Source organism: Oncorhynchus tshawytscha, linkage group LG11 (assembly GCF_018296145.1).
Source record: "Oncorhynchus tshawytscha isolate Ot180627B linkage group LG11, Otsh_v2.0, whole genome shotgun sequence".
Classification (NCBI taxonomy): domain Eukaryota; kingdom Metazoa; phylum Chordata; class Actinopteri; order Salmoniformes; family Salmonidae; genus Oncorhynchus; species Oncorhynchus tshawytscha.
This window is the reverse complement of record NC_056439.1, coordinates 6,508,986-6,521,092: the sequence shown is the minus strand read 5'-3', so window position 1 is coordinate 6,521,092 and position 12,107 is coordinate 6,508,986. Positions and strand designations below refer to the sequence as shown.

General features: G+C 41.7%; 2 protein-coding genes across 5 annotated transcripts in view; both read left to right on the top strand.

The window, feature by feature from the left end:
* Positions 1-12,107, top strand: part of LOC112261341 (zinc finger protein 184-like) — a 307,911-nt gene that overhangs the window by 118,830 nt on the left and 176,974 nt on the right. The gene's annotated exons all lie outside the window — the stretch shown is intronic.
* LOC121847794 (zinc finger protein 583-like) lies at positions 5,121-8,911 on the top strand. 3 transcript variants are annotated; one of them, XM_042330554.1, is made up of 3 exons: positions 5,121-6,042; positions 6,271-6,383; positions 6,789-8,911. In XM_042330554.1, the coding sequence occupies exons 1-3, from the start codon at positions 5,763-5,765 to the stop codon at positions 7,818-7,820; spliced, it is 1,425 nt and encodes a 474-aa protein (XP_042186488.1). In that variant the 5' UTR covers positions 5,121-5,762; the 3' UTR covers positions 7,821-8,911. The 3 variants fall into 3 exon arrangements, 2 of the variants coding, with proteins under 2 accessions (XP_042186488.1, XP_042186489.1); XM_042330555.1 differs by having other exon boundaries at positions 5,122-6,042; positions 6,274-6,383; XR_006084666.1 differs by lacking the exons at positions 5,121-6,042; positions 6,789-8,911 and adding an exon at positions 6,512-6,571 and having other exon boundaries at positions 6,049-6,383.

Sequence of the window (12,107 nt, the reverse complement as noted above, 5' to 3'; positions counted from 1 at the left end):
TGAAGCATGGGGGTGGAAACATCATGCTTTGGGGCTGTTTTTCTGCAAGGGGCCAGGACGACTGATCCGTGTAAAGGAAAGAATGAATGGAGCCATGTATCGTGAGATTTTGAGTGAAAACCTCCTTCCATCAGCAAGGGCATTGAAGATGAAACGTGGCTGGGTCTTTCAGCATGCCAGCACGCCTAGCCAGTCTCCAGATCTCAACCCCATAGAAAATCTTTGGAGGGAGTTGAAAGTTCGTGTTGCCCAGCAACAGCCCCAAAACATCACTGCTCTAGAGGAGATCTGCATGGAGGAAGGGGCCAAAATACCAGCAACAGTGTGTGAAAACCTTGTGAAGACTTACAGAAATCGTTTGACCTCTGTCATTGCCAACAAAGGGTATGTAACAAAGTATTGAGATCAACTTTTGTTATTGACCAAATACTTATTTTCCACCATAATTTGCAAAATAAATTCATTAAAAATTCTACAATGTGATTTTCTGGATTTTTTTTCTCATTTTGTCTGTCATAGTTGAAGTGTACCTATGATAAACTACAGGCCTCTCATCTTTTTAAGTAGGAGAACTTGCACAATTGGTGGCTGACTAAATACTTTTTGCCCCACTGTATTATAGTTATCATGTGAAGTGTCTTTGGGTAAGAGGGTAATTAACAAAGGTTTTATGAATTATGTAGTTAACTTGTCATTTAAAATAGGCTTGTGTAGCTATTATGCAACCTGTTTTTAGAGAGACTAGGCTAGAATAAAGGACAGTTTAATGTTGACCTTACTGAGGTGATGTAGATGGATTAAAGTAATTATTTTCTACTCCATTCTTGCTAAACAAGTCTGCGCTCAGCTTGAAAGATACTGATCATAGGAGATTTGATGTGTAATGTAATAAGCAGTACCTTATTTCAAAGAACAGCGTCAATAACTTGTTCATTTAATATACCCTTTGAGCTATGACGCCAACCAATAAGATACTTTCTCTTCAGTGTAAACAGAAGTGGGTGCGGCTAGGCGACAAGGTGGAAGCGGATGTGGAACTTGAATCGGATGGCGGTTGAAAAAAGGATGAGTGGATTTTTGTCCAAAAGAATGGGAAAAGAAGAAAAAATTGTGGAAAATGTCTAGTTCTAATCATATCCCATTTTATCTGATATTCCTGCGGTTTTTGGAAAAACAAATGTAGGCCAATGCCAGACTTGGTGAATCCGTTTCCATGTAGTGTGTTTCTGCTGATCAGAAAAGGCGTGTCTCAACCAAATTTATGAATATAATGTGTCTTGCATTGATGTGCCACCTGTCAAAAGGAGTCATTTTTGGAGTCTTGGAAGAAGTCGACATTGCTCTACTGAGGAATGAATCGTATGGTAAATGACATGAAGGAGAAGAGTTTGTCTGTCCTCGTTTTTTTTTATGTGGAGTGTCTCCCAAACCAAGTGCAGCTGTGATATGTGTGCTATCCTGTGAGATCCTTTATATACAGACTAATTAATAAACTGATGGAGAAGCTACTCATGACAAAAGGTTAAAAAAAAAAATATTAGAATCATTTCCTGAATTGCAGTAGCGGTGCGTGGGTAAAATCAACAGGGAAGCCAATCTAGGGGGAAAATGCCATATTACATCCTCTGTGTTGTGATAATTGTGTACTCTAAGAAAACCAATGGTCCAAACCTAATTTCTCTATCGTAATCTTTTTAAAAGTTATTGGAGCTTTTTACCCTTGTAAAATGGCCAAGATTAGGGTGACTAAATCAATGGAGGCCAGAGAAAAAAAAGCTACAAATATCTTGAAAATAGCATTGTGTCAGCTAGGCTGAATGCTATGAAGAATTGTGACAAACTGACAGGCTCACCTATTGAATTCTTTCTTTTAGAATCCAAAGGACTGAATTTCTTTCTTTTCAAATCCGAAGGACATAAAACAATATAGAGGTAAGATAGATATCAATTTTGAGACATTATTTTCTCATTTTAGTAAACGCTTTTCACAATAAATTCAGCTTGTGTCATGTTAATTCCTCAAAAGTCACTGCAAGAAGCGGCACTGCTGTCAGAGCGTGCTGTTTATTATCGGACGTTTTACGTTTCCGAAATGTACATTTTTTATTTATTTTATTTCATCTTTATTTAACCAGGTAGACCAGCTGAGAAAAAGTTCTCATTTACAACTGCGACCTGGCCAAGATAAAGCAAAGCAGTGCGACAAAAACAACAACACAGAGTTACACATGGGATAAACAAACGTACAGTCAATAACACAATAGAAAAATATGTATACAGTGTGTGCAAATGAAGTAAGGAGGTAAAGGCAATAAATAGGCCAATAGTGGCAAAGTCATTACAATTTAGCAATTTACACTGGAGTGATAAGTGTGCAGATGAGGATGTGCAAGTAGAAATACTGGTGTGCAAAAGAGCAGAAAAACAAATATGGGGATGAGGTAGGTAGTTGGTTGGATGGGCTATTTACAGATGGGCTGTGTACAGCTGCAGCGATCGGTAAGCTGCTTTGACAGCTGACGCTTAAAGTTAGTGAGGAAGATCCAGTTTAAGTCAGAAGTTTACATACACTTCGGTTGGAGTCATTAAAACTTGTTTTTCAACCACTCCACAAATTTCTTGTTATTATCAAACTATAGTTTTGGCAAGTCAGTTAGGACTTCTACTTTGTACATGACACAAGTAATTTTTCCTACAATTGTTTACAGACAGATTATTTCACTTATAAGTCACTTATTACCAATTCCAGTGGGTCAGAAGTTTACATACACTGAGTTGACTCTGCCTTTAAACAGCTTGGAAAATTCCAGAAAATTATGTCATGACTTTAGAAGCTTCTGATAGGCTAATTGACATCATTTGAGTCAATTGGAGGTGTGCCTGTGGATGTATTTCAAGGCCTACCTTCAAACTCAGTGTCTCTTTGATTTTCCTATGATGTCAAGCAAAAGAAATCAGCCAAGACCGCAGAAAAATCATTTTAGACCTCCACAAGTCTGGTTCATCCTTGGGAGCAATTTCCAAACGACTGAAGGTACCACGTTCATCTGTACAAACAATAGTACGCAGGTGTAAACACCTTGGGACCACGCAGCGTTCATACCACTCAGGAAGGAGACGCGTCCTGTCTCCTAGAGATGAACGTACTTTGGTGCGAAAAGTGCAAATCAATCCCAGAACAACAGCAAAGGACATTGTGACGATGCTGGAGGAAACAGTTACAAAAGTATATCCACAGTAAAACAAATCCTATATTATTTTATTTACCTTTATTTAACAATGCAAGTCAGTTAAGAACAAATTATTATTTTCAATGACGGCCTAGGAACAGTGGGTTAACTGCCTTGTTCAGGGGCAGAACAACAGATGTTTTACCTTGTCAGCTCAGGGATTCGATCTTGCAACAAAAATAGAACTGTTAGGCGATAATGACCATCGTTATCTTAGGATGAAAAAGGGGAAGGCTTGCAAGCCGAAGAACAGCATCCCAACCGTGAAGCACAGAGGTGGCGGCATCATGCTTTGGGGGTGCTTTGCTGCACGAGGGACTGGTGCACTTCACAAAATAGATGGCATCATGAGGATGGAAAATTGTGGATATATTGAAGCAACATCGCAAGACATCAGTCAGGAAGTTAAAGCTTGGTCGCAAATGGGTCTTCCAAATGGACAATGACCCCAAGCATACTTCCAAAGTTGTGGAAAAACGGCTTAAGGACAACAAAGTCAAGGTATTGGAGTGGCCATCATTAAGTCCTGAACTCAACCCTATAGGAAATTTGTGGGTTGAACTGAAAAAGCGTGTGCGAGCAAGGAGGCCTACAAACCTGACTCAGTTACACCAGGAGGACAGAGCTGAGTGTATGTAAACTTCTGACCCACTGGGAATGTGATGAAAGAAATAAAATATTAAATAAATCACTCTACTATTATTCTGACATTTCACATTCTTAAAATTAAGTGGTGATCCTAACTGACCTAAGACAGGACATTTTTTACTAGGATTAAATGTCAGGAATTGTTTAAATGTTTAAATGTATTTGGCTAAGGTGTATGTAAACTTCTGACTTCAACTGTAAAATCCACAGAAGATGACTGAACAAGGAGAGATTACTAGAAACCAACTAGGTTTCCCCTTGTATCTGTGGATTAATTGTTAAAAGTAGAGAACACACAAAATAAGTCTCTTCAGTGATTTTTGCAATTTGCTCCAGTCATTGGCAGCAGAGAACTGGAAGGAAAGGTGTCCATAGTAGGTGTTGGCTTTGGGGATGACCAGTGAAATATACCTGCTGGAGCCCGTGCTGCGCGTGGGTGCTGCTATACCTAAGCAAAGACTTATAGATGACCTGGAGCCAGTGGGTTTGGCGACAAATATGTAGCGAGGACCAGCCAACGAGAACATACAGGTCGCTGTGGTGGGTAGTATATGGGGCTTTGGTGACAAAACGGATGGCACTGTGATAGACTGCATCCAATTTTCTGAGTAGAGTGTTGAAGGCTAATTTGTAAATGACATCGCCTAAGTCAAGGATCGGTAGGATCGTCCGTTTTACGAGGGTAAGTTTGGCAGCATGAGTTGAAGGAGGCTTTTGTTGCGAAGTAGGAAGCCGATTCTAGATTTAATTTTGGATTGGAGATGCTTAATGTGAGTCTGGAAGGAGAGTTTACAGTCTAGCCAGACACCTAGGTATTTATAGTTGTCCACATATTCTAAGTCAGAACCGTCCAGAGTAGTGATGCTAGTCAGGCGGGCGGGTGCAGGCAGTGATCGGGCGAAGAGCATGTTTTTAGTTTTACTTGCATTTAAGAGCAGTTGGAGGCCACGGAAGGAGTGTTGTATGGCGTTGAACCTCGTTTGGAGGTTTGTTAACACAGTGTCCAAAGAAGAGGTGGATCAAAGAATCACTCGCAGCATGAGCGACATCATTGATATATACAGAGAAAAGAATCGGCCCGAGAATTGAACCCTGAGACTGCCAGAGGTCCGGACAACAGGCCCTCCGATTTGACACACTGAACTCTATCTGAGAAGTAGTTAGTGAACCAGACGAGGCAGTCATTAGAGAAACCAAGGCTGTTGAGTCTGCCGATAAGAATACGGTGCTTGACAGAGTCGAAAGCCTTGGCCAGGTCGATGAAGACGGCTGCACAGTATTGTCTTTTATTGATGGCGGATATAATGATATGTTACAGACCCCACTGAGCGAGATAGAACATGAATAATCAGATTTGTCTTGGTAAATTTAACAAAAAATAAACAAACATAAGGAAGTGAAATTTCATCACGTCAGTGCGTTTAGTGGGTGGACACCCTATAATATGCTAACTCCAGGCTGTAGCCATATGTACAACAATGTATTATTGTCGATTCTGTCACCATGGGCCTTCAGAAGCTTCAAGGAAGCTAAAGGTAATTTGACACAAATATTGATTTTGCATTTACTATCCCTTTAAAACCTCCCAGTTTGAACACACCCAGTAGGTGGCAACAATACACCATTTTTGTGTAGTCCGTCGATAAAACCTCAAAGAAGACGACGTAAACAGAAGTAAGCCGTGACCAAAAACTATTTCCACGTTTGCGTTTTTGTTGTCATTTAGACGTTTATTAATACCCTGCAACTCAAAATATGACTCATTTAACTGCATAGCATCACAAACTTACCCCAGGTATTATTTAATTTGCTTTGGAGACAGGACTTGGTTGATAGATGTTATCTAGGTAACGCTAACTAGCTAGTTGCTAAAGTTACCTAACAATGGCTATGGTTTTTCACACTCAAATAGCCTCCATCATGGAGGTGCTAGCGAATGCAGCCGTGGCAGAGATCTGTAAACTCGTAGACGACGACTATGCAGTGTTTCGTTTGGAAATAACTCAAAGCCAGAAAGAAAACAGGGCATTGCGGAGGAAACTACAACTACTGGAACTGAAGAAGGTTGCACGGGAGCGCGCAGAAAGGACAATGCGAGAGCGTGTCATCGCCAGTCGTTTCAGTAGTGTCAAGATCCTCGACCGATACAGAGGAATTGCAAGAGGTACATTTTGCATGACGCTGCGTGGCCTGTCGCCCCGTTACCCTCTACACATGTAACTTTGTGTTAACCACATATGTTTAACCAGAATTGGGTCTAGGTTAGTTTTTGGATAGTATGAAATAGCCTAATTCCCCTGATTACTTTCAATATAGCGTTGAACATTGACAGTAGCTAACCTAATCACCTCTTTTCCCCCAATCACTCTCTTGGGTGAATTACATCTCACTGGAGGCCACATGAGCTTTGTGAAGCCAGCAGGACTCAATACATGGAGCGATGACCAACCAATCACTGTTGATGAGGGGAGTGGAACCTCAACCCAGCAAGTTATCATCATAGAGGTTAGTGTAATAGTATTAAATCAAAATTACAGTACATTTCAGAAAGGCTCCCATCAGCTATTCACTTGCTTACATGTACATCCTCATTTATCTGCCATAAGGGAGCTTGTGTGACTTCTCTTTGACAGTGTTACCCAATTCTACTCCCGAGTGGCACAGCGGTATAAGGCACTGCATCTCAGTGCAAGAAGTGTCATTACAGTCCCTGGTTCGAATCCAGGCTGAATGACATCCGGCCATGATTGGGAGTCTCATAGGGCGGCGCACAATTGGTCCAGCGTCACCCGGGTTTGGCCGGGGTAGGCCATCATTGTAAATAAGAATTTGTACTTAACTGACTTGCCTACCTAAATAAAGGTTAAATAACATTTTAAAAATACCGTCAACCCCCCCTTCTTGTGTCAGTCTGCAGGTCCTGGGGTCAAGCTGGAGAGATCTGAAGGAGAGCACATCCAGACTGGAGTGGCTGGAGTGCCCCCTATAGCCACGGAGGACCCCGCCCCAGCGGCGCCAAAGACCCGACGCAGCATCACTAAGGTCGGTGGAACGCTGAATGCCGTCCTCAAGTCAGGGATCGACACCAATAATTTAATGGGTCAGGGGCGACTGGGCTGTCCCGCTCTCCACTCAGAATATTTACTTGATGGTAACCCGAGCCCGAGGATGGATCTGTCCCATCAGGACTTAGGAGACACGTTACAGATTGGCAATGATCCGTCTTGTTCATACGCTACAGAGATGATACATGGTGACATGCCTGTCAGCTTAGATACACAGACTAATCCAATGAGAGGGGACTGGAACCAGTACAGTAGTAGTGTATACTCTGAAGGGTCCCTAGATAAGAAAGGGGAGGTTATAGTCATAGATGAGGTGACTGTGAAAGTGGAGGGTGACTCTCCTCTGACATGGAATGCAGATGCGACTCGCTTTGGAGAAGGACACTCACAGGGCAACACCAATGACTTCTTAGACTACAGAAAAAGCTTAGAGACCAATCTAACTGTCGCAACCCACTCCCCTTTACACACGCTCAGGGATTGCGACCCACTGTCCACGCCGATGTCATCTACCGATTCACAATACCTTTTCGATCAGGTATTGAACTCAAAGGATCAAAGGGCCAAAGCACAGGGAGGGGGAGCTACATCAGGAAATAGTAAAGAGAAACGGTTCCTTTGCATGTTCTGTAACAAAGGCTTCAGCAGCTCCCAGAAGGTGGAGATCCACCAGAGGGTCCACACAGGGGAGAAACCATTCAGCTGTACCCAGTGTCATATGCGCTTCACCCAGGCTGGTGACCTGAAGAGGCACCAGAGAGTCCACACAGGGGTAAAACCCTTCAGCTGTACCCAGTGTCACATGAGCTTTGCCCAGGCTGGCAACCTGAAGAGGCACCAGAGGGTCCACACAGGGGAGAAAACAACAACCCCCTAGTGTGAGAAGAGGTTATCCCACCAACACCAACTGAACATGCACTTATACGTCCATACGGGAGAAAGGCCGTTCGCCTGTACACGCTACGAGAAGAGGTTCTCAGAGGATACACCAGCAGAAAAAAATCATTCCACGGATTGACCTAGAAATTAACCATTCCACACAATAGTTTCTGACATTTAGATCAAACCCTGCATTAAAGACTAAGATTAATGTTAATTGGTGTCAGCAGAAAAGATCCACAGATGCATTTGGAATAAAGAGAGTAGCAAATTTCAGTGTTGAATATTCCTGGGTAGAATATTGAATCCAGACAGACGTGTGATATCTAAGCCTGAAAGGTCTGTTTCATAGTGTTTGCACTGTGTAGGATATATGATGTTCAAGTACAGAATATTTTTCCCACAATACTTTTAATGAGTAAATGAATGCAGTTTATGAAGGTCATGCAGATTTTTAGTTGATGTGCATGTGTGGTTTTTATATGGTGTATTTAAAAAAGGTTTGTTTAATAAACACAAAATGGGACTTTTTATTTATTGAGACTCTTTAGTATACATCACATCTGATCTCACCATATTCTTAGAACACCAGGCAGCGCTTTATAACCAATACACATGTATAAAAAAAGAAAAGGCCATTCCAGCAAACTGGACGCACTTGAATGGACGTTTTTACATGGTCCTTCGTTTCGCCGGAGCTGCTGAGGGACTACGAGGACCTGCCCTGTAAAAGAGAAGAGATCAGGAGGGCATACTCTAGGGAACATTTTTTATATAATTGTCTTGGGGTTGGAGGGAAACAAACTTGATATACATAAAAATGACAAATCTAAACTGTAGAAATTATAATGGACTTACATTTACAGTGCATTCAAAGAGTATTCAGACCCCTTGACTTTTTCTGCATTTTGTTACGTTACAGCTTTATTCTAAAATGGATTACATTGAGAGAAAACAATCTACACACAATACCCCATAATGACAAAGCAACATTTTTTCCAGTTTATTGAGAATAAAAATACTGAAATCACATTTACATATATAAAGTATTCAGACCCTTTACTCAGTACTTTGTTGAAGCACCTTTCGCAGCGATTACAATCTCGAGTCTTCTTGAGTATGATACTACAAGCTTGGCACACCTGTATAGGGGAAGTTTCTCCCATTTTTCTCTGCAGATCCTCTCAACCTCTGTCAGGTTGGATGGGGAGCGTCACTGCACAGCTATTTTCTGGTCTCACCAGAGATGTTTGATCGGGTTCAAGTCCGGGCTCTGGCTGGGCCACTCAAGGACATTTAGAGACTTGTCCCGAAGCCACTCCTGCGTTGTATTGGCAGTGTGCTTAGGGTCGTTGTCCTTTTGGAAGGTGAACCTTCACCCCAGTCTGAGGTCCTGAGTGCTCTGAAGCAGGTTTTAATCAAGGATCTCTCTGTACTTCGCTCCGTTCATCTTTCCCTCGATCATGACTAGTCTCCCGGTCCCTGACGCAGAAAAAAGGCTCTCTTGGTAGGCTCTCAGTTTCCGGCCGTACCCAGTCTTCAGTCTCTGGCCCTAGTTGCAGGTTTACACTGTTCTGACTTAGGTTCCTGGACTCCTGTCTTAGTGCTAGGCCCCCAGTCCTCTGCTGTTCTAGGTCCACAGCCTCCTGCACTAGTAGCCCCTAAGTTTGCTGCTCTTTCAGGCCCCAGGCACCCTACCTTGCTAGGCCCAACGTTTGCTTTGCAGTCAGGTTTTTTCAGTCTCCTTCACGGATCTCAGCCCCCTGCCTTATTAGGTGTGCAGCTTCCTATCCCGCCAGGTTTAGAGCCCCCCCTGCCATGCTAGGCCCTAAGTTAACTGCCCCATTGCAGGTCTGCAGTCTCCTACCCTGCTTAGATTGCAGCCACCTGCCTGAGTTGGTAGACAGTTGCCTAGCCCACCAGGCTGAAGGTGCTCGCATACTTCCCACCCGAAACAGTTCGGTAGAGTTTGTGAATATATTATTGTGACATTTGGTGACGTTTTTGTTAGTTTTGGACATCAGTGAGTGTTTTTTTTTCGGCTGTTCGGGCACATTTTTTCTGCAGGCAAGCAAGAGTTTGGAGCCGAAGTCTACGCACCTTCATCAGTGATTGGTCAACAGTAGGGATTCTTCAATAAAGGTCTGTTGTAGTTCAACGAGAGACAACTCGTTTTCGTCGAAAAATACTGCACCAAACATCTTAGACGTAAAACTGCGCGACTAAGATCGGTAAAAACGTCTAAATTAATGACCGATGTCTTGAGTTATCTCATATTAATTCTGACTATTTTGAGGAACTGTATGGAGAGAATGGTTCAGAATATTAGGGATCAATGAAAGAAAGCCATTTAAATACATGCATATTCGTGTCTTTTTCAGCACCAATTGTTAGATTTAAAAATATATAATCTTGTAGAATATTTAAGGTTAGGAAAGTATTTATGAATCATACATAAACAGGTTTGGAGAGCCTATTACGCACAAAAAATATTGGTGAATCAAAAATATTGGTTTGATTCGTTATGAAAATTGCCAAATTAAATGGTTTATTCCATGAAATATTGGAAGGTGAAACAAGTGTGCAACAGGAGTTCAACAATAGTCCTATAAATCTTCCCTAATCACGGAACTGTGACGACAAAGGTCCAATCGTCGTGATCCGTGCTCCAGATTTAAACTGCTATGTATGATTTGCGTTCCATAATGATTCAAATAGGCTACGTGTCCCAAATTATTGCGCAACTTGTAATACGTTAGCCTAATACAATCCACTATTGCTAGCGACCCCCAGGAACAACCACACAGACATGGCAGAGGAATGAAAGCTAAACTAACAATGTAATGAAATTATGCCTACAAAATCAAGCCATAGGCCTACAATTAAAAGTCAGAATAACGACACGGCGATTTATACTACACTGTGGAAAAGTTGAAATACCGGTCATGTTGACATGCTTTTCAGTTAGCTGAAATATGACTGTTTTCACATTTATCTCCAGCGATCATTAGGTAAAATAGATCTTAAACTATTGTAATTTATATTTACAATCCAAATGGATTATTCATTTACCTAGGTCTTATCAATAGCTCTTATCAATTTGTAACTGACAGTGCATGGAGAATGGTGTAATTTCTATCAGAAAAAAATTAAGTAGATGCTTTTTTCACTTGGAAGCGGAAGGTGTGCTCGACCTTATTCGTAGTTTCCTCGTGCATAAAGGTGGCGGAATTATGCGGGAATCAAGTCAAGGTCAGAATATGGCATCTGCTGACACCTCTGCCACACCTTCATTCCTTTGAAACGAATAGCATGGATATGGACACATCTGCCTGGTTCTTACCGGACCGCCTGGGGTCAGACCTAAGTCAACTCGGCATTTAAGTCACTAGCGGATGAGGGTTCAGACGGCGTCAGCTAACCGTTTTTACAATACTTACTGAATATACCTACACACAGCCACACACAAACACCTACTGTACACGTCAAACTAGTTTAGTCAGGTTTGACCAATAATGACATTTGACTTATCATAACTGACTTGTTTTTACCCACATGATATTTATGTCCACCATGATGGGTTTAACAATGAAGTAATTCTGTAACTACAGTACAGGACTCATGTAGTGGGGATGGGTAAACACTCCATGTTGAAAGTGTGTTTATTATCTGTGCCTACCTACCTGAGGGAGTGTGTGTCTGTGTCACATGTCTCTTCCAGGAGGAAGAGGTGCTGCTGGTGAAGGAGGAGGGGTGTGAGGAGGGTCTGGGGGAAATGCACAGGCCCATGTGTAGAGTATAGTGACATGTAATGTAGTACTAGATTCATAGTTCATTCTGTTGGTTTAGGATGTAGTAGAGAACTGGATGAGGAGAACTGAGGGAAGAATGAGTATGATGAGGCAGAGTAGATGATATGGTGATGGTTGGTGTGGTGGTGTCTGTAAAAATGCTTCACTGATGAAAAGTGACAACTTTGTCCTGTTTGATACTGGTGTTTTATAGTGAGATAATGATAGTATCTTAATTCATGTTTACTTGACATGAAGTAGTGAAGCTGTGTGTAATGTAACGTAAAACATTTTCCAAAGTATTTTAACATTCATTTTATCAAAGGGAGGATACCAGATTCACAGAAAAGGCAGTGTTACCATAATGAGAAAAGTCATTCTACTTGTCACATATCGTTTTGTGCAATAAATGTGATTTGTTTTAATTAAATATGAAATTGACACTGTCCTGACTGACTTGGTAATTTTGTATCATTGCAGGGATGGAGTTTGAA